Source organism: Puntigrus tetrazona, chromosome 1 (assembly GCF_018831695.1).
Source record: "Puntigrus tetrazona isolate hp1 chromosome 1, ASM1883169v1, whole genome shotgun sequence".
Taxonomy (NCBI): Eukaryota; Metazoa; Chordata; class Actinopteri; order Cypriniformes; family Cyprinidae; genus Puntigrus; species Puntigrus tetrazona.
Window position 1 is genome coordinate 25,450,816 of NC_056699.1, and position 22,500 is coordinate 25,473,315.

The 22,500-nt window shown below is 41.4% G+C and overlaps 2 protein-coding genes across 3 annotated transcripts in view; one reads left to right on the plus strand and one right to left on the minus strand.

Moving 5' to 3' along the window:
* Positions 1–2,388: 2,388 nt before the first annotated feature.
* Positions 2,389–15,651, minus strand: spred2a (sprouty related EVH1 domain containing 2a). Its single transcript, XM_043246158.1, has 6 exons — positions 15,252–15,651; positions 8,754–8,937; positions 8,505–8,673; positions 8,362–8,426; positions 6,139–6,288; positions 2,389–5,557 (listed from the first exon to the last, which is right to left on the minus strand). Exons 1-6 carry the CDS (start codon positions 15,275–15,277, stop codon positions 4,868–4,870), a joined length of 1,284 nt encoding a protein of 427 aa, XP_043102093.1. The 5' UTR covers positions 15,278–15,651; the 3' UTR covers positions 2,389–4,867.
* Positions 15,652–18,705: 3,054 nt separating this feature from the next.
* meis1a (Meis homeobox 1 a) overlaps positions 18,706–22,500 on the plus strand; it is a 24,459-nt gene continuing 20,664 nt past the window's right edge. The window contains exons 1-6 of one of the 2 annotated variants that reach the window (XM_043249137.1): positions 18,706–19,326; positions 20,201–20,394; positions 21,173–21,311; positions 21,432–21,482; positions 21,622–21,672; positions 21,796–21,942. In XM_043249137.1, coding sequence (XP_043105072.1) covers positions 19,315–19,326; positions 20,201–20,394; positions 21,173–21,311; positions 21,432–21,482; positions 21,622–21,672; positions 21,796–21,942 — 594 coding nt within the window. In that variant the 5' untranslated portion in view covers positions 18,706–19,314. The remainder of the gene's footprint in view (positions 19,327–20,200; positions 20,395–21,172; positions 21,312–21,431; positions 21,483–21,621; positions 21,673–21,795; positions 21,943–22,500) is intronic. The other variant, XM_043249127.1, reaches the window with a different exon arrangement.

The window sequence follows — 22,500 nt, forward strand, 5'->3', positions numbered from 1 at the left end:
CCCTGCTCTTCGTCCCGACGTCTGCGTAATCAATGAAGCTGTCAGGGGTTACCGAACTAAAATAGCTAAACTGTCGAATAAGATGGCGATGGATGAAACGGCAAAAATAGTACACCGACATTGCAATTAACAAAATAGACGAAACTGGGACGTCAACAAATTATCGTTATTGTCAGCAGACGAAATTATTGTATTCGAATTGAGCGTTATAATCGACAAAGACGGCAGCAGATGAAGCAACAGTAGGAGCACGGATCGGCGTTAACTAAAACGAATTCTATATTAAAATAACGCCAATTAAAATGGTCGAACTACTACGCTAATATACAGATTTAAACGTCGTGTTCTGAACTGAAATCTAAAATTTTGTTAATTGAAATAAAGCTGAATAAATACTAAAATCAAATAAAAAACGTTTAGCGAATTGAAATGAAAGCGGTTTAGGTTTAGCGTAAAATTATTCAAATTAAACTGGAGAAAATGTAGCTGAAGCTAAATAGAAAAAACAGTGCTGCCTTAATCGACTAAATAAGTTTAGGTTAAAGTAAAATTGGCTAAATTGAACTGAAATAAAAATGAATTCAATTAGAACTTCTCGTAAAAGAAAATGTTAAGCGCGTAACAAAATTTCGAATTAATAAACGGAACTGTAGACAAAACTAGAACTTTTTGTTACAACCGACAAAGCCGTAGAAAGGTAAAGCAGACGAAAGTTGCGATTGTAATTCGTATGCTGATGTTATAAACAAAGCTGACGAAAGGAAAAACTAGAATGCTTGAGTTTTAATTAACGAAAACCGAACCGATACGGGTCAAGATGTCAACGGATGAAACAGAACGACTCTCACGCGCTTCCATCCAAAGCTGTCAGCGGTTAACTAGTACTGTGGCGTTCATCTGCGGAAACGAGGAGACGAAACTAGCACGCTCCTGTTATAACCGACGAATCTCTGAGCGGACGAAATGACAAAACCAGATTATAACAGGAGGACCGGTTTCGTCACGTCGTGAGGCGTTTCGCTCATCCTTGCTGTGGTATATGCATTAGCGTGCTGTTACCTGATTCCTCGGCGTTAACAGCGGGAAGAGGACAAAGAAGGACTCCCGTTGAGTCCAGCGTGGTCTAAATGTCTGCACATGTTGGAATTTGATGCTATTTGTAGTTACAGTTCCAAAGCTGGACAAGGCCTTTGGGACCCCCTCCCTCTCCCCATCTGTCCCACTCATTCGGGAGCTCACGATTAAGATGTTTCTGTCTTGGCGTTACAGTGGTTGCACATTCGGTTGGGTAACGCAAAGGAAGACGCAGCGGAGAGTAATGGAGCCGGGCTGTGGGACGTGCCGTCATGCCAACACGTGCCAGGCTTTCTGCACACAAACACCGTCACGTGGGAATTCATGCACAGTTTCTCATTGGACGGTCGCCCCACACACACACACACACACACACACACACACGCTTTCCCATTATATTGAACCGTCGAACATCTGCGTGACTTACTAGCATTCGTCTGTCATTGTTTTATAGTTTCTCGGCCTTTAATTCCACCTAAACCAGACGAGTTGTCCTCATTGGAAAAAAAAAACCCAGTTCGAATGGTTTTGATGCTGATATAAAATATGTGGTATGCGATAATGTGTATGTGGTAATGGTGAGCGTGATATAGCATGGAAAAGTGGCCGATCACCCTTAAAAAAATGCCTTGGGTGCGGAAGTGTTTTTCACATTCATTTTCTCCATAGGCGTTTAAAAGTAGCCAACGGACAAGACGTTACGAACGTTGATTTGACGCAGAACTGTTGGGTTAAAAACAAATGTATTGAACGTTATGAGGAAACAAATTGCTCAGACCACAGAGCTGTAAATAGAGGAAATCAATAATCCAAAATACATATAAATGTGTGTGAATTAGGGCCATTTTAGTTAACTGAAACTAAAATTAAAACCATTTAAACCATATACAAAATTGTAAATAAAAATTTATATTTGTGTGTATATATGTATATATATATATATATATATATATATATATATATATATATATATATATATTATTTTTATAATGAAAATGTTGTTAAAGATAGCTTTCAGCTAATTGCAGAGGCAACTTTGATTAATCTCATTTTGATTAATGTACTAAAATACCTAAAACTGAAACAAAAATGGATAAAAAACATATAGACATGTATGAAAAGACAAGTTTAGTAGGCCTACTAATAAAATCTAATAAAAAAAAATGTATTCAAATGAAAAAAATAATAAAATATGTAATAGCAGATGATGCTCAAAAAAACACTGATGCGCGAATACATATATAGAGATATGGAAAATATAATTCAATATAAAACGTGTATAAAAAAATTATTTGATCATTTTAGATGCATTCATAAATATTCATATTCAATATATTTTATTGATATATTTGTTACAAAATATTCAGATATTTACAAATATATAAATAGTTTGAGTGTCGGGAACAGTTTTTAAATACATTTAAAATGTCTGACATTGTACCAACATTTAACAGTTTCTGAGCGTGCAAAAAAATGTGTCGTTACCAAATATGAATTTCTCTATGGAGAAAATGAATATGCGTTTTGATTTTCCCGAAACCCTGCTGTTGCGCTCGACAACAAATGGGAAATGCCAGATAAACCAGAAGAACAGACAACTTTTATCTTTTGTAATGGAAACTTGTCCTTGTCCCAAATGTGAGCGAAACACATTTTTCACGAGAGCGCGAGTGTAACATCTAGAGATGGACAGAAGGCGGGAGACGCACCGGCTGATTCAGGCACTTTCTTTTAATCTCAGAATGTTCAGGAGCATCAGACAGACAGAGAACTCACTCTCCTGGACACCGATAAAAAAATAAAACTGCTCCTCTTTAGTCACGCGTCAGATAGTACTACTGCAAAAAGCTTTTGACAGGAAGAGGGGGAGAAGATCGAGGATAGACACCAGAGAGAGAGACGAATAGGACATACAACATCGGCTGACACATAGGATCACAGTCGTCATGACAACGCTGTCACAGTCCACCGATTGGCTGGATGTTGTTCCGAAGGATGACGCTGATAGGCCAGCAGTCGGAAATATATTTTGAGAACTTCACAACAACTTGCACAGTGTTCAGATGGTTGTTTTTTTTTCCCTCGTTCGTTAGTTGTACTAGTTTGCGTTGTGCTTAAGACAAAGGCAGAGAAAAAAAGACATCTTGTTTTTCGTCCTGTAGGAGGGGTACATCGTTTTTTTGAGGCTGGTTTTCATTTCGAAACATCGATAACAGGCACGTACATCTCGCAGAACCCTTTAAGAACGCGTCCGGCTCACATCGCACCCCAAAAGCAATCGCGAAACGTTCGTTATTGAAGCTCGTTTTTTAGGAATCCGCATTGTGACGTTATTTTCTTCATAATCAAGCGTGTTTATCACAGCAGCGCGACAACTGGCGGTGCCGGAGTATGAAAAAAAAAATGCTTGTGTTTATAAATAATAGTAATATTTACTCCACTATTTTCTTTGAAATACAAAAATAAATTATGTAATCGTGGGAATTTAAATGTGTGGGGGGTTTTTTGCATTATGATGAACCGTAAATAATTATTCAGAGGGATATAAAAAAGATTACTGGAGTATGCAACAAGATCAGTTTCAGATCAATTCAATTTGTGAATTGCACAAGCGGTTTAAAAAGGTTTTTCACGCTTTAATGTCTCATGGTTCGGTCTCAAGGTTCAATTATGATTATCAAATTCGATATCATCTTAATTTTGCACTGCATCCCAGCCCACCCCTAATGTAATGTAAGGAAGCCCGCTTCCGCCACCGAATAAAAAAGGCAATTGCGACTTTATTTCTATATAGACTTGCAATTGTGAGTTATCAAGTCAGTACGGCGAGCTATAAACATCGCAATTGTTACTTTTGCTCTCAGAACAGAGTTTGTATCTTGCAATTCAGATGTGTTTTATAGTTTATCTCTCAGTTGAATTCAAGTTAATAACTCGCGCATAAAAAAATTGAACTGTGAGATATATATTTTTCTTAAAAAGTCACAATTTCCTTTTTTATTGAGTCTTCCGTATTAATGACACTTTTGATAAAAAAAAAAATAATTCCACAATGCTAAAATAAAGCTTGTTTTCTTTTGTTTTTGGGGTAAAATATGACCTGCACATGAGACTCACACACACACACACACACACACACACACACACACTTACATTTGGGCAGCAATGTGTTTCCCATCCTCACACAGCAAATTAATATTGACAATTTGGCAAAATGTTAATTTTCCCACATCCATTCCGACCTCACACACACACACACACACACACACACACACACACAAGATCTACCATCCTACAGGTCAGCTATTTTGGATTCCTCTGGGTTTGTCTTATCTAGACGGAGTGGATCACAGTAGAAGAGAAGCCTCTGACTGGAGAGACATAACGAAAGGCTGACGGGAGAGTAAAATCAAATCAAACGGACATATTAAAACACGGACGAGACGGAAGGAAGATTACAACTCAAACCTTCAAAGCACATGAGCATAAAAATATAAAGTACCTGGATTTATATATTTATATCTACATATATTTATATATACTTTTCATATATAAATGAATATTTATAGTGTAGTCTTTTAAATGGAAGCTGAGGGTTACTCTTTTAAAAACAAAGAAAAATACAAACCAGGACAGCTGTCCAGTACAATTAAATTGAGAAAACGAAACAAAAAAATGGACCGGCCCTCCGAAACTCAACCAAAAAACCCCGACAAAGCGATACAGCCGCAAGTTCGTTCTTCCGCTTTTTCGTTTCGTGGTTCTTCCCAGGTGCGCCGGCGTTCCCCCCCGCTCACCCCGAGGCCTTGTGCTTCCCGCCGCAGCAGTGGCACGCCACGCCGCAGTGATAACACGCTCGCAGCGGAGCGTAGCAGCACATGCAGGGCGCCAGCAGAGACAGTCCCAGCAGCGCCAGCCAGCGCAGACAGAAGCGCTCCTCGCTGGCGTCGCAGGAGCAGGGGTCCGAATAGTCGCCCTCGGGGTCCGACATGCAGTGGTAGAGCAGGCTGTCCGCGCACCACATGAAGCTCACCCGGCGGATGCACGTCTGCACGGGGTCCGGGGCCTCCGGGCAGCGCCCGCGTCCGTTTTCGGCCGGGCTGAACATGTTTTGACAGTACACACACCGTAAGCGCTCTCTGCTGTCCTCCACGCGCCGCGGCAGCCACTTGGCGGTGAGCGCCCGCGGCTGACCGGTGACCACGCCGCCGCCGATGCCCGTCTTGCCGTCGCGGGGAGTGTGTCCGTCCCCGCTGAGCGGGTACGAGTAAGTGTAGTCGTGTTTGGGAGGCTCGCTCTTGGCGAGGTGAACGTAAGCGTCCGTGGCGTCCGGCCGGAGAGGTTTGGCCCGCGTCGCTGTGGTGGCGTGGCGGTAGTCCTCGTAGCCTGTCAGCCAAGAGCGCTCGCGAGGGTTGATCCGAACGATCTCCTCCTCGTCCTCGTGAAACCGTACGTGACGGGAACATGGGAACATGGGCACCGTCTGCACGGCGGAAAGAAAGAAAGAAAGAGTTCAAATAGTTATCAGGTAGCAGATAGTGAATATGTTATGATAAATATTTTTTTTTTAAATGTAAAGATGTCTAATAAGCATAATATCACACTGATACAACGGTTCTCATGTTTTACAGCGTAATGCTTTTTGCCACCGAATTAAGTCTTTTGCATGTAAAAACGGTTATTATTACTATCCTTGAGTATTTCATAGTTTAGTCTCGATTATTTCAAAGAATCAAACGCCATCCAGTTTTCAGGTGAGCAAAAGTCAACTGAGTGAGGAAAAAAAACAAGTTTGCAAGAACAATTCCTTTGCGTAGATATAGATTTGTCCAAATAATACATTATTTTAACATGACACTATGCAATCATATTCATTTTTAACACATTTTCAAAACTTATATTTATATATTTAAACTTATATATTAGCCCACTTAATATAAATTTTTTCGTTAATATATTTTTTTAAAAATTTGTGTCTAAATAATATAAAGTATAGAGTCAAAAGTACACTAACGCAATAGTTTGTGATGACATAATAAGTCGATTTTGCGCACACTAACTCACCTGTTCCAGGTAGAAGCGGTCAGAGTGTCTGTGTTGGTCGTAGAGATGTCCCAGAATGCAGTGGTGGGGCTCGGAAAAGCTGATTGGTGCGAGTGTCTGCATGGATGGCTCTCTCTTCTGAGAAGAGTTAGACGAGCTGTCTGTGGCATTCTGACGGACAGACAGAGAGAGCAAGAATAGAAATTGTTTCCCAATTTGAGCATGTTGGCAGGATCACGGTGGCACAAACCAAACGGCTCCCCGCCCTTAAACGAGGGTCACCGAGTTATATATTTCCCTGAATTTCCAGCAAAAATAGCTTTGTTGAGATTTATGACAGTGATACAAGATTAATTATAACTTGGATTCGGCAGAAAAATAGAACACCGAAATGCATCAAACTATCGCGTCAAACCAGGAAAAAAAAAAAAGTGTTTGTGTAACAACAATAATCTGTATAAAAGCATTTCAAACGTTCCACAGCAACACAGCACAGGTCATTCTGCTTGACCTTTGACCCTGTGTACGGGTGCGCGAGGTTTGTGTAAATGAAGTGCTTGAGTACTATCATCAGCACTATTATCTCTGACCTTCAACCTCTGAAATCCACACTGTCTCCTTCCTGTGGCTCTTCCTGAGGCCTGGAGCCTGAACGAGAGCCAGCAGTGTGTGTGTGTGTGTGTGTGTGTGTGAGAGAGAGAGAGCATCTGCTTTAAGAGTTGACAGAGAGCCACACAGCCATCAATAACTCAAGAGTGCGTGTGTGTGTGTGTGTGTGTGTGAGAGAGAGAAAAGAGCTTGAGATGATTACAAACACAGCTCGTCTCTCTTAAGTCATCTGGCTCCTTTCTTCTGCAAAGACTGAAATCTACCCTACACTGTAAAACACGTTTGTTAAATTTACAGCACAAATCTGGCAGCTGCAGCACGAGGGTGACACATGTGAAACACACACACGCACTAAATAATGCAGCAAAAAATAACTACACAACAAAAAGCGACGTAAACATCCTAATATGCACAACATAGGAAAACGAGAAGAAATTACCATTGAAATAATATATAAGCAAATGTGGATGCATCTTTTTTGGATGATTTTGTTTTCAACCAGACATCGCAAAATACAATAAAGTACATCTATTGTCTAAATGTTTGCTTTACTTGCACACTAAGTGCAATGCCTTACCCATTTTCACCATAATAAAAATATTTATACATTATATTTGCAATAAATCAAATAAGCAAATATATCAATTTTAATTAGTTTCTTAGCTTTATTACTTTAAGATTTTAAATGAACACTAAACATTTTTATTGCAGTGACAGATAGGTAGGTGGGTAAGTGTCTTCAGTGTGTATGTAAGTGTGAAATGCGTACTACATGCATACTAAGTACATGCAGAGTTGTGTGTGTGTGTGTGTGTGTGTGTGATGTCTGGATGGAAATGTATTTGTGGCTGTGCTAATTATCACTTTAGACTTTACCTCAGAGGGAATTAGACATCCAACAGCTGCTGCCCATTCTAAACCTACAGCACACATCCCATCTCTCCCTCTCTAAACTTAGGAGCGACCGACTACTCTGATTAGTAATAATCAGTGTCTGGCTGGGCTTGTATGAATAGCTGTGAGTCATAAACGTCTAAAGTTAGCGATTAGAGGAACGCCGCTGCTGAGAGACCACAGCAAACGCCGATCGCCGAACACCTAAAGCCTGAGGTCCGACCAAACGTGACACGCATTCGTGTTTCCCGAATGCACGCGCGTGCATAAACGGACTCTTGTATCTAAAGGATTAGCGTGGCTTTGTTGTGTTCAGTTAGGAGCAATAGGAAGACGAAAGGGAGCAAAGGTCACTTCCTGAGCACAGCCCACACACACACACCTGACAAAAACGGCCGACAGAACAATACTGGCAACTGACCCATTAATAGCATTTATTCTCAGAGATAAATTAAAAAAAAAGATTACAGTAACACTGTTGACATGTTAAATATTAATGCTGCTGCTGTCAAGTTAAGCAATGCCATAAAACATCATTTCTACGAATCAAAAATCGCGTTGCTCTCAAAGTGCTCAAAAACATGACGCGTGTCATATTGAAGCAATGCGTGCAAGTAGATTAGTTATCGTCAAAGTTGGGTTTAATAATGAAAATGCTGGAACTCTGGCTCCTCTGATTGAAAATCAATAATAAATCGTCCTTTTAAGCCATTTGTGTAGAGGCTCTAGGCCGAGACTCACCGTGAAAACATCATCGTCGCCCAGTTCGGCTTCGTTCTGCAGCGTGGAGGAAGAAGTAGTGGAGCCTAGAGGAAAAACAAAAAGGATGTTACAATCCTAGTCAACACGTAACGCCTTAAACGGTAAAGCCTTTGACCACTGACCCTCTGTGAGGTCCTCGATGGCCTTCCTCACGCCGCGGTCGAACGCCCGGGCATCGGCGGGGCTCTGGAACGACAGCCCGCACTTCCTGTTGTCCACTCGCCAGTGATGGAAAGTGGGCGTGGCTTTAGTGTAGACCAGATCCTTCTTCAGAAAGCACTGCAGGATCACCTGAGCGACGCAAACAAGAGTCGTGAGGCTCGAGGGGTCGCGTTCTCCGAGGCTCTCGCGCGCTTCGACCGCTCGCTAACCTGCTTGTCTTTGAGCCGCTCTCCGAAGATGAGAAAGCCGTTCCGTCCCAGGAGCTCCAGGTCGGCCGGGACCACCTTGCAGACGCCCACTCGACTGAGACCGCCGCCCTCCTGAGCCAGCCAGCCCCCGCTAGACTCGTCCCTCGTCATCACCACAGCTTTCACTCGCACTATGTAACTGTCACTGCGGGGAGAGACGCGAGGATGTTGTGATGTGGTTCAGCGACAAATAAGAATGTCAGAGTTGATTAAAAGAAGACGTCTAGTTTAAAACACATGTGGAGGGTTTCGGAAACATGCTCTTTGTGTTCATGCCGCTTTCATGCATTCGCTTTTAACCGTTTACGGTAAAGATGCACAATTTGTTCACACGAACTAATAGTAAAAATGCCTCAAGCAGGAGACAATACACCAATAAATGCTTTATTAATATCATTTAATGTTAATTCCAACATGATTCAAATTAAACTGCAAAAAAAATGAACACTATTTCAGTTAATTAACATAAACAAATGTTCTGCTCCTCGACTAATGCAAAGCGTTTTTCAATGAAAAACAAAAGTCTGAATTATTGACTATAAATGTCAAGCGGTGCAACCATCAAGCAAGAAATGAAAACATTTTCCTCGCACCCTAAAAGTATGCATATTTAAAGAAATATACAATTCGATTTTTTTTTTTACGAACGAATTCGTTTGAAACCATTTAAACTTAAGTTGTCATGAAAAGGTAAAAATCTATGATGTATTTTAAGATTATATATTATGTATACGGGTAGCGGACAAATAAAAATTGGACTGTGTCCTACGGTGCGACAGAAAAATATAGAAAAAAAGTAACATACAAATAATATAAGAAACTTTTTTTTTATTTTTTATTATTCTTGCTGTCACACCACAGGACATATTGATACGTCAACTACTTATATTTATATATACATATATTCACAAAAAAAAAACAAGACAGCCACAAATTAATATTTATAAATATATATATATATATATATATATATATATATATATATATATATATATATATATATATATATTTACGAATGCAAATATGCTGACTTGAGTGTCAGTAAGCGGTTTTGAGCGAATGAGCCTTCTGCGCTTCTTGGTTCAGTGATGTCAAAGCTTATGCTAATATATCTTATTAACCTGGCAGCCTGATTGGACCCAGGCTTGACTCACAATGATGACGTCATAATCCATTCTGGAAGAATCCTTAGCTCACAAATGACAGCTCTGCATTGCAAATGAGGTTTCTTTCGAGATCTCAAAAGAGGATGCCGTTCGTTATGCTAATGAGATTTCCAGTCGTTGTTTAAAGACACTGATAAGCCTTATGCGCAGATATGATAATGCCATCCAAAATGCTGAACCTCGTTTACGTGCAACCATGTGCAAAATATGACTGACAGTTAAACGAACGAGGATTTCACAGAACATCATTTACATACTGACTGCGGCAGAGCATGGGAACTTAACACACATCTACGGGCTTCGATTACAAGCTCGTCTTTGCCTCGCGTCAATGCTGGAATGAATTCGCCAGTCAACATCAGAACAGCTGATTTACTACTTTAACTTTCATACATGCTTGCTTCGCAGCTCATGTCTAAAAAAAAAGCTTTAAGTCTCTGAATACAAATACCAAATCCAAATCACCCGCATATTTCCCCATCGGCTGCTCCGGTGATAAAAAGCATCTGTAAAGAATGGACACGGCGACCATTTGTGATCAAGAAAACACATAAATTGCATGAATTTAACTTGTATTGTCATTTGCCGCTTGCCATTTTGAGCTTTGCCCTGAGATACGGTTGCTTAAAATAATAGTTCAACAAAAAATATGCTCGCTCTCAGGCCGTCCAGGATGTCTTGGAGTTTGTTTCTTTGCGGGAACGCATTTGGAGAAATTTAGCTTTACATCATTTGCTCACAACGGATGCTGTGGAGCGAATGGGTGCCGTCGGAATGAGAGTCCAAACAGCTGATAAAAGCATCGCAATAATCCACTCCAGTCCACCAGTTAACATCTCGCGACGCGAAAAAGTTGCGTTCGTAAGAAACGATTCCAGCATTAAGGCATTTTACTCGACTGAACGGTTCTCTATCCAGAATCCAAAATATTGCTTTTGCTTATAAATAAGTAGCATTGTCTGAATCGGGGGAGAAATATGCACAGATCAAGTACCGTTCTAATATGTCTGCGAATTTTGATGTGAGAGGAAAACAAGGCATGGACGTTTTCACAGGAGGGTCACTATGAAGGGTTTTGGCCAGAATCAAGAGTTATAAAGGTTTAGATTTCGTTCGAACAACCAGCTTTTTGCTTTAAAAGAGAATGAGGTTGTGTGGATTATTCTGATGTTTTTATCAGCTGTTTTTGACTCTTGTTCTGACGGCACCCATTCACCGGAGAGGATCCATCGGCGAGTAAATGATCTAATGCTACATTTCTTCAAATCCATTCCCACAAAGAAACAAACCCGTCTACAACTCAGACGGCCCGAGGATGAATACGTTTTTTCTATTCCTTTAGAAGACCTGTCTCCAGCACCGAACACGGTGTCTTTCAGGCAGGAGGAGAAACATCAAGCTACGGAGAAGATTACAGGCTGTACACGCAGAAACCTGCGACGCCAAAAAAAAAAAAAAAAAAATCAGCACTAAAGAACGTATGCTGAGAAATAAACACAAACGGGAAGAACATGAATTAATTTCCTCTTTATCTCCGCTCGGGGTTTTAGCTGGAGTCTGTAAAATTACTTTTAGACTTATCACGCGTATACAATCTCTTTATGTTTGTGTCTCCGCGAACAGATAAGCTACTCATGACTTCACAAAAATATGAACCGCCATATGACCGACTTACGCCCGCTTGTATATGGATTATTTTTGCTAGAAATCGTTGAGCTGTATAACTCTACAACTTGCTATATCGTCGGATTGCGAATAGGTCATCTTTGCGTTTAAGTCGCTTTGGGTTAAACCCGCTAAGCGATTAAACGCAAACGTGAGAGCGGCTAATTCACAGCGTACACAATGCGATGACATGTGCAGCTGCCATAGCAACCATTGTCTCCCACACACTGAACGACGTACAAAGGAAAAATGCCTCGTTCCGATCTTCTTCCACTCTTTAAAACTTAATCTCTTCATTCTGCGTTTTCACTACCCTCACGCTTCCAGAAATCAATCCCTATCCTTACCGTAAATCCATCACAACTATGCAGGAACTAGCAAGGGGGTTCATCCGGACTGACTTTACCTCAATGTCACTCTCGTCCCCTTTCAGATATTATTGACCCATAATGGGGCTGCATATAGGTCACGCCGGTGTGATCAATATAGATCGCATTCCTCCCCTCCCCAACGGCTCTTCCCGAGCGCCCAGAGGCTGGAGAGGGCATCCGGGTCTGCGGTCTGGGCGCCAGCCAGTTCACGTGAGCGCATACACACACCTTCAGGCTACAGTCATTACCGATGGGGAGCCACTGGTTTGCGCGGCACGTTTTTTGAGGAACTCGCATTCCTGGCCAAAAACAGTCAAACAAACATACCAGAGTTTCCAGAAAGAAAAAAAAACTCCGCAATCTTCAGCTCAACCCCAAAACAAAAACCTTGCCCTCGTTTGCTCGACAGAACGACACGAGGGCGCGTAAATAATAGGATTTTCGTGTTTTTTTTTAATCCTTTAAACCTGCCATTGCCCGAACACGGCTCTCTAAATGTCCCTGTCAAAATGAACCTGAATTACACAGTTAATTTTGAACCGGCAGATATGCGCCGTGACACAAGTGTAATGGCCAATAACGGCCCGGAGGTCATTTGCTATAACGAAACAGGAAGTGGTGCTAATTCTATGCACGTCCATTAGCCTATTTAGAAAGTGTAATTTAAGCAAACTCAAAATGCATAAAGTGAGCTCCAGCGGTTTCACGCAAAAATACAGCACAAAAGTCACACAATGTCCGATCCCATGCCCTTAAACAAGACTTTCAAATGATAAATTAAAACAAGCTGTCTGACAATTGTCCTCCACTCCAGGTTTTGTGCTCGGCATGTTGATACAAAAGTATACGAACCTTAATTGAACACTGCATGAATGTCATTGCATTAGGTGACAAAACACCCATCTACAAAAAAATAGACACATTTAATGCAACCAAGCGTCACCCAAAAAAAAAAAAACTCAAAAAAATATAATTTAATCTTCCTCGAGTTCTCACAAAGTTTTTTCATCAACAGTCATTCAAAAAAAAAAAAATAATAATAATAATTAAAATAATAATAATTAAAAATAATATATATATATATATATATATATATATATATATATATATATATATATGTGTGTGTGTGTGTGTGTGTGTGTGTGTGTGTGTGTGTGTGTGTTTTTGTTGTTGTTTTTAACTGAAGAAAGAAACTCAGGTTTGAACCTGATGGTGAGTAAATGGCAAGACTTTCATTTCGAGGCAAACTATTTCTTAAAGCTTTATTTTCAAAGGCTAGTCAAATAAAATAAAAAAGCATTTGAGAACTTTAGTGTCATGTTGGTCAAAAAAAAAAAAAAGCCTAGCATTTGCAACTGCTTTGCAGCCTCGTGCAATGTCGTTCAGACGTTCAAGCAGTCGTTGAGGCATCCAGATACGTGCCTCCGATCCACGGTACCTGGGGCCTTAACGGTTCAGACCGCACAAAAAGAGAGAGATGCCTATTAAGTAAAAGCGAGAGATTTCCTTGCAGCGAAATGAATCGCGCAGCGTAATCCATTCATTATCGGCACGTCATTGAGAATCAAACAATCGAGGGGCGTGACGGCGAAGTTACGCTTCACCTCTTTCACTTCCGCCGGATCTTTGTTTAATCCTCTCACCATTGTTTCCCTTCACAATCATCCCGGGAGCGCCTTCTCAGAAACCTCCTCCCATTTCGGCCCTCCCCTCCGCCGATAAAAGTCAACATTTCACAACCCCGGGCTATTATATGGGCCTTTGCGTCCCGGTGTGACACACGTATTTGCTCAAACGGGCGTGAGTGCGCCATAAATTTAAATAAGAAGAAGAGAAAAAAAAATTCCCCACCAGCTTCGGGGTTACGCTTCCAGGGGAGAGGAAGCGCGTGAGTGCAGCTCGAGCGATTAGAAAGAGAAAAATGTAACTTTCGCGCGACGTGCAAACCCCGCAACCAATTTGACAAGATTGCAAATTAAATCACAATCCCGCTCGGAAAGCGGCCTGTGTATTTGAATGTGCATCGCGTTAAACGCACACCAACACGTAACAATAATAAAAAAAAATCACGTTTAAATGTTTTAAGGACGGCTGGTAACTGAAAATGAATTACTGTTTTCTGTCTCGTAGCTATTTTTCTGCTCGTTTCCAGGTAAATGCGATTGTCGTGACGAATTAAAGCTGAGAATATAACATTTTTAGTTGGCGTTACGCATAATTTAACGCGTAATTCTGCATTTTGCAGTAGTTTGCTGTAATGCGAGCTTTGGCCCAGCTTGCACGTTACAGAACGATTAATAAAACGAACAGTTCCCTTCACGTTGGCGTTAAAGATAAGTGGCGTAATCGGCGCGCGGGACTAAATAAACATCACCTTGTTAATACAGGTTAAGTGTATGCTGCAAAAGTTCATTTTAAGCCCTTAAAGAGCTCGCCGAGTTAACGAGCCGTTTAACTCGGCCCTAATACCATTAGAGAGACTTTGATCGGCTTGAGTTAAACTGCCGTGAGATATGAGTGTTTACGTTAAAAAAAATCTAACTTGCTAAACGAGGACACGGGCTGCTGCCGCCGCCGCCTATAACCGTGCGCCGCGAGCTCGCGCGTTTGATTCTCGCAAGCGGCGGGATCCGGTGAACCCAATCCAGCATTTAAAAAGCGCGTATAGGCCCCGTGCATGCCGTATAGGGCCTGCTTTACCGTCAGCGCTGCTCCGAGGCGCTCTCCCCGCCGCGCGCGCCCCCGTCTGTATTTTTATGAATGAAGGACAGTATGCAAATGAGAGCGATTCACGAAAAAGAAATGGCGGATATAGCATGTCAGACCACCACAAAGAAAGACGCCGAGAACGGCGGCTCCGGGAGAGCGCGCGAGCTCGCCCCTCCGGCGCCCGTGCGCTCGCGAAGTTGGCGGTCGCCCGCTCGCTCCCTCGCGGCGCTGGTTCGCCTTTAGAGCCGACGCGGTACAAAGTATTCGGCGAAGGATCCCTCCACAAAATGTTTCCGCTCGAGCCCCTCCTCCTCCCCCTTCTCGGTTTGAGACCAGAGCCCTGCAGCAGGGGCCCAGCACTCAAATCTCTTTGACACCGCATTGTTTCTCAGTATTAACATCTCCAGGGTCTCCCTCGGAAGCGCGTACGCACGATCCCCCCCGCGTCCGACTGACCCCTCGCTTAGCTCGGCAACGCATTCTTGGACACGGGACGAGATTTCCATTCGCGTCCACATGCGTCGTTTTCGCAAAAAGTGAATACTCACTCGTCTGGGTGCGATTCCTCAGTCATGTTTCCCCGCGTTTCACCTACAATAATAATAATATCCCACCGCGGGCACGCAGCGTTCGGGCTTCATGTCGTCTCGATTTTCCACCTCGCCTTTTTTTTAAAGTCCAGTGCATCAACGAGTTTCCCCAAATCCGTCTCCTCGGCGTTCCTTAATTTTCGCTCTTTCTCCGCGCGCCGCGCTTCACCCGTCACGGTTTGCGATGCATCTGGTTAATCCTCGCGTTATGCAACATCCCGACGGCTACATCGACGGTTTCTCGCCTCGCGTCGCCCGCCGTGGCTGAGGACTGCGCGCTGGTCTCGAAGAGGAGCCCCATCTCTCATTACTCCATGTTGGATTGTGTAGTCAGCAGCAGGCGAGAGCCGCCGACACTGGAGGTGGGGGTGCATTGAGGAGGGGGTGAGGAGGAGGAGGGGTGTTGGAAGCAATGACGTCACGCTGGAACGACTGCAGCCGGTTTTGGACCCGGGGATCTCCGGTGTGACGGGCTGTGCCAAAGTCCTGCCACCTAGCCTGGTGCCTCCTCTCACCTGAATCTCTGGGTCTGGGCTCTCGCTTACCAAAAAAAAGCGACCCAGGCTTTAAAACTTACGGTGAGCAAAGTTTAGGAGACCGCGCGACCACAGAACCGGCCTTGATGGTCCGGGGTTTGTTTTTTTTTTTTTTTTGCGAAAGCTGAACGCATAGGCTTTCCGTTGATGAACGGGGTTGCTGGGGTGAGACGATTTTCGGCCGATACGCGACTATTTGACTATATCTGGAATCCGAAGGTGCAAAATATTGAGATAATCGCCTTGAAAGTTGTCCCTAAGAAGTCTTTAGCCCTAATAAAACAATAAGTTTTTATATTTTTATGGTAGGAAATGTACTAAATATTTTAATGGAGCATGCTTTTTCATAATACCCTTACTATTTAAATATATATATATATATATATATATATATATATATATATATATATATATATATATATATATATATATATATATATATATATATAATGCAAAAATATAATAATATGATAACATATGTATATATATATATATATATATATATATATATATATATATGTGTGTGTGTGTGTGTATATATATATATTTGTATGTATATATATATATATATATATATATATATATATATATATATATATATATATATATATTTTTTTTTTTTTTTTTTTTTGTAATGCACAAATAATAAGGGTATTATGAAAAAGCATGCTCCATGAAGATGTTTAGTGTATATATATATATATATATATATATATATATATATATTGTATTGCTGGGTATATCTACCTGTGCAATATGTTACTGGTTTCGTGTTCCAGAGTCACATATTTCCATGTTTTGGCGCTGCTGGAAATCCGGTGCTAGCATTGCAGGCTCTTTTCTTGCTGGACACAGAATATATTGGATCTAACATATAGGCCTGGTTAGACCGTGTGATATTTTGAAAACCATCGGGCAGTATTGTTTTGTAATTCATATGTTTTTAGTTTAATTCAAAAGCTGTTTTGGGGTGAATTAAAAATGATCCACTTTGATTCAGAATTAAGTGCATTTAAGAAATATTTGTGTATTTTAATGTTTCCTGCAGGAAACATAGACTTAATTGGGATTTGTGTTTATTACGCAAAGATTATTTGTTATAAATAATGTATAAGTAATGCAATATTCTAATTCTATTTAAATGTTATTTTTCCTGGACGTCAGTGGTTGCTGTCAACTCTGTAGTTACCCGTGTGCTTTAAAACACATTTTGTGCCTACCAGAAGAATGAAAGTCATACAGGTTTGGAGAAATATGAAGGTGTGTAGGCGATGACAGGTTTTTCCTTTATGGGTGAACTATCCCTTTAAGAGTCGGGGGGTGTAAACTTTTGAACGTGATGATTGGTGGAAATTGTCTTTATTTTGTCTTAAAGATCTTTTTATGCTGCCCTCTTAAGAAGTTACATATAAAATGCTTACGTATGGTCAAAATAAGGACAGTTTGCAAGTGTTTTAAAAATGCGTTGTGTTTCTTAAACATCAGTCAATGCATGAGTCCAGAAATTTAAAAGATGCTTGATACTTTACCATAAAACAGACTAACATCCAGGTAATGATGCACATCCATAATCAATAAATAAACATTGGGACTGCTTCGTTTATTCATACATTATGTTAACCTCTGTTAACTCTCATGAAAGTACTATATAAATCTATGATCTTTTTTTAATTATTAGTATTTTGCAGATTCTCAAAGGGGGTTGTAAACTTATGACCTTACACACTTAGGCTGCATAGAGAACAACAGTGTGCAAAGTGCTGAGAAAGAAATGTTAGGGCTGAACATAACGCAAATAAAATTAAAAATAGCATCGTTTTATTTTGTTTCATCTGCTCATGTGCTTGAGGAGCCTCATGAAATAGTTTTTAGACCGCGGTTTCATCTGCTTGTGGCATGCAATGATCAATGCTTCTGCGTGGACAAAATCTTGACCGGTCAGTCTCAGAAACAAAGAGATAAGCAGGTAAAACCCGGCGGTTGTTGAGTTCGAGTCAGGAGTTTCCGGTTTTTCAGACAGCATAGAGGCAAACGTTGTCTCAAGCAACAGCACAAGTAGAGTCTTGAGGAAAGCACAAAGCATTTAAGACGAAATACGGCTTTAATACGCGTTAAAACGCAGAGAAACCTGTACGGTTGGAGTCATGAGGCCCTGAGCTGCGCACCAAACCCAGCCCGTGCTCTGCGCGTGCAGACAAACCCGATCACGTGCCGCCGCCTCGTGGCCAAAGCTGGCGGTTGCTCTATTTATTATTTTTTTTTTTAGTTTTATTTTGATGAAAACGAGCGTCGCGTGATCACGCGTAGCAGAAATAGACCCGTAAGAAAAAAATGTAATGTTTCTCGATATTTCATAAAAAGCTTTTAAACGGCTTTTGTAAAAAACTGTTGTCAGTAGACGTTAGAGGTTAAGACATGCGGGTAAAAGTGAAAGAAAAAGTGAAATAATAAATAAAATAATTTCATCTAAAGCTTCGAGCTGTTACAGAGCAGTCACCTCGGTGTTAGGTTTATAGGAAACTTTTAAACATAAATACTGCCAGTAGAGGGCGCCATAACGACGTTAATAAATGCAGCTTATATTCGGTCACCGCTGGTGCTTTTCTTGATTTAAATTAGTAGATGCATTTGGTAAATCAAACCAAAACTGTATGTGTGTTTCATTTATTCACTTTTAGAAATCGGCATAGTAAAAATGCTAGATATTTCAATTTCCTTCTAATTGTTTAAGCTTCCGGTAGGTGTCATAACGTGCAATTATTAGGATCTTTTTATTATTATTATTATTATTATTATTTTAATTTCACGCGTGGGGCTCGAAATGGTTTCTGTCTGGTTTACAGTGGCCACTTGTAAATCTTAGCTGGTCATCTGTTACCTTGTAGCCTACTTCCGTGCTGTTTGCTGGCTGAGGTCCAAGTAGGAAAAAAGTAGCCGTGTAAAAAAAAAATAGTCTGGTATGAAATTCGGTTTCTAAAGGGCTATGCTGGATTTTTCCAGTGGCCCGCGCGCTCGGAGTACGTCCGCGCGCTCTTTACGCACGAGCTCGCGTCGGCCTTCCTTTACGTCTCCTTTAAGAAGCCCTCTCCTCCTCCTTCTCCTCCTCTCCCTCTCCACGCTCCTCACATCTCAGAGGTGTTATTGCATTAAGAATAAACCAGCCGAGGCGATCAAAGACCCGAATGGAGTTCGCTTTTTCACCCCTTGGCTACAAACCTTCGACTGGAAATAGAAAAACCGAGCAGACACCCGAGGCGCGCGCTTCGGTCGTTCTCGGAGCGTCTAGAACCGGATTTCTAACTCACTGGTAGCCCGCTCTGCGTCGGGTCGCGAAAGCCGACCGGGAGTATTCGGGTGGATTACGATGTTATTGTTCACCGGGGGCACTTGAGCTGGGTGTTTGGGAGAGTTTGTGGGGCTCCCCGGGCTCGCTGCACTGAGATCCGGACGCGTTGAGAAAAAGGAGTCGGTGGCACGGAGTCCTCATGGCGCAACGGGTGCGTAAAAACCTACAAAAACACTCGAGCGCGGCCGTCAAGACTAATTCTACTAGGAAGCTGGTAAAAAAAAATGGACGTAATTACAGTCAGATGTCCTTTAATTCCTTCGATGAATAATGTGTGTTTATACACCTAAGTTGTTTTGGGGAGAGAGAAAAGAAAACACACACAGCAACAAGTGAAACCACCAAAAACCTTTTTTTCGTAGCGCGCTGTTTTTCGTTTCCGTCTAAAAATCATTTCATTTATATCTATATATTTTTTTTTTAATTTTGCAATTATCGCGACTCTTTCCATATATAGGCCAGCTGACAGCCAGAAGCGTAACCCGACGCTCGCAGCCCGTTCATAACTCATATTTCTCTCGCTGCACGCTTATCCGGGACCGATTCAATGCTACGTAACATCGGCGTTAATTTCAGCAATTATTTGTACACGCCGTAGAAACGTCGCTATTGTTACTGCAAGCTACATTTTGCATTATAACTTCACTTGTAAACCTCCGGAAAAGCGAAGCAAAAAATATAAACGACACGGCGATTTTAAAACGGCGTTGTAATTTGAATTCGACGCGAATTTGCGTATTAAAAAAATTAAAAATGCGTTTAAAATGCATTAACTGAACGCGTCCGTATTGCATTCCGCCACATTCAGGAGCCGCAAAGAGCCTGAAAATCAAAACCGCTCTTAATTAGTTTTATTTAGACTCGCAAACTACCGTCGCGTAATTCGTTCGTTCGTTTTTGATGCCCAGTTTATCACCTCTTAAACAAACAGAGCTTTGTTCCCTTCTCGGATCAACGTTTGCAAGATGTGTGTGCGGCAGAGTCCCGGTCTGGTTTGCTAACCTGCGCGTTTTGAATGTGCTCAGTACGAGGATCTGGTCCATTACGGAATGGATGCGGTCGGGATCCCGTCTCCGATGTACGGGGATCCTCACGCGGCCAGAGCGATGCAGGCGGTGCACGTGAGCCACGGCCCGCCGCTTCACCAGTTCCCCGCGCCGCCCGGCGTCCCGTCGCCCGTTAACGACGCACTAAAACGGGATAAAGACGCCATTTACGGGTATGTGGGATTAGCAGCATGTCGGTTTCATTTTTTCGTCGTTATGTTATTTGACCACGTCCTGTGCGCTGAAACAGGAAATGATGGAAATGTTAGAATGGGGTTTTTTTAATAAAGCAGACTGCATTTAGAACAAGTTTCCCCTCATTTGCATCAGTGTTTTTTTAAGCGGACCACAAAAACAGTCAATAGCCAACAATACGTCGTTTGGGACAGTATTACTTTTTTTTTTTTTAAATTATGCCAAAAATAAGTTATGTTAAGATAACTTATCATGTTCCGTCAAGTCATGTTCCGTACGGATGTTTTGGAAATTTCCTGCCGTGAATATGTCAAAACTTAATTTTTGATCACGCTAATTTCTTTATAACTTTATAAGCGATTTTTTCAATATTTAGATTTTTTGTTGCATCGAAATACGCTCCTATCGTTTGTTCAGCTTTCAGATAATGTCTACCTCCGGATTAAAATAAGTACATAATAATAATAATAATAATAATAATAATAATAATAATAATAAAAGACCGGTTTTGTGGTCCAGAATGAACTTTGTTTGCCTGCTGTCGCAACAACCATGAATTTCTCCATGCACCAAAAAAAAAAAAAAAAACCCAAATGCGCTTGCATTTTCCCCTAAAATTTAATTTTACACTCTTCTTGTCTTATTTTGCGAAAGTACAAAAAAAAAAAAAGGCGTCCGGGCCTCGAGCCTGAGAAGCGCGCTTTGTTTCCTCCTCAAGCAGGCTGTGAACGCCGCCGAGTGTGATCTGTTTTGCAGGCATCCCCTCTTTCCTCTGCTTGCACTAGTTTTCGAGAAATGTGAATTGGCGACCTGCACGCCGAGAGAGAGCGGAGTGACCGGCGACGTCTGCTCCTCGGAGTCCTTCGACGAAGACATCACGGTCTTCTCTAAACAGGTCAGGCCCCGCTTTACCTCGCTGACCGCCCCCAAAAACTACAAAAAAATATCAGCAAGCCCCGTGGAAAGATGTCGTGTGAAAACTGCCTGGATATTATCGCTTTTTTTTTAATTTCAGATAAGGGCGGAAAAACCTTTCTTCTCGTCGAATCCAGACTTGGATAATTTGGTAATAATTTGGAGTTATTGTTATTATTTGTTTAAATGGTAATAATTTAACTTGGCTAAATTGAATTACATTTTTATTGCTGGATAAAATAAAACAAAGCGTTTTTTTTTTTCTGACGTGAAGTGTCGTTTCGTTTTAGATGATTCAAGCCATACAAGTGTTACGATTTCATCTCCTCGAATTAGAGAAGGTTTGGCTTTCGCTCACTGTCGTTGCTATTATTATGATTATGATCGTGATTATTGTGAGCGGCGCGCGCGGGGTTAACGCGCGCAGGCCGATCCTTGGTGATAAACGTGCGCTCCCGTTAAAGGTACACGAGCTGTGCGACAATTTCTGTCACCGCTACATCAGCTGTCTGAAGGGAAAGATGCCCACTGATCTGATGGTGGATGATAAAGAGGGGGGATCCAGGTCCGACGGGGAAGAATTCACGCGCACTCCGGGCGGCACAGACCAGGCAAGGATCTGCTTTTCTTTGCTTTCGGATACGGCACGCGCGCGCTTTGTGCACCACTTACTTTGATTTTTTCATTTTTACTTGTTATAGTAAATGTTTGAAATAAGCTAACGTCTAACATATGTTGAATAATACAAATAAGTGCGTAACTGCGCATTGCACGCGCGACCCTGAACCACAAAGCTAATTTTTTTCATAAACAAGTCAGCTTTTTGTAATTGGGATTTGTGCATTATCCGAAAGATGGATAAATACGCACGATTTGTTGGGATGGGCAACTATTAGAAAATGTACAATCTGAGGGTGCAAAAGAAGTATTAATAAAATCACCTTTAAAGCTGTTATGGTAAATGTTTAAAATTAGCTTACGTACAACGTGCATATGAAATAACATAAAATAAGATATGATCTAAAATGAGATTTCTGTGGGTCTCTGGTGATAGGGACGCGCTTTTGTAATTTGTCTCTATTTATGTGCTTCTGGCTTTTAATGAGAGATTATTTGTGCAATTAAAATATCTGTGTGAAATGCACGAATCTGCACGCACCTTAAATATA

What these genes read in the sequence shown, in the direction of transcription:
- spred2a (XM_043246158.1), bottom strand. Translation starts at nt 15,277, where the DNA reads ATGACTGAGGAATCGCACCCAGACGA. An exon ending in CATCGAGGACCTCACAGAGG is followed by an intron (nt 8,427 to 8,504) that starts GTCAGTGGTCAA and finishes TTTTTCCTCTAG; the next exon opens with GCTCCACTACTTCTTCCTCC. An exon ending in ACCGCTTCTACCTGGAACAG is followed by an intron (nt 5,558 to 6,138) that starts GTGAGTTAGTGT and finishes TCCGCCGTGCAG; the next exon opens with ACGGTGCCCATGTTCCCATG.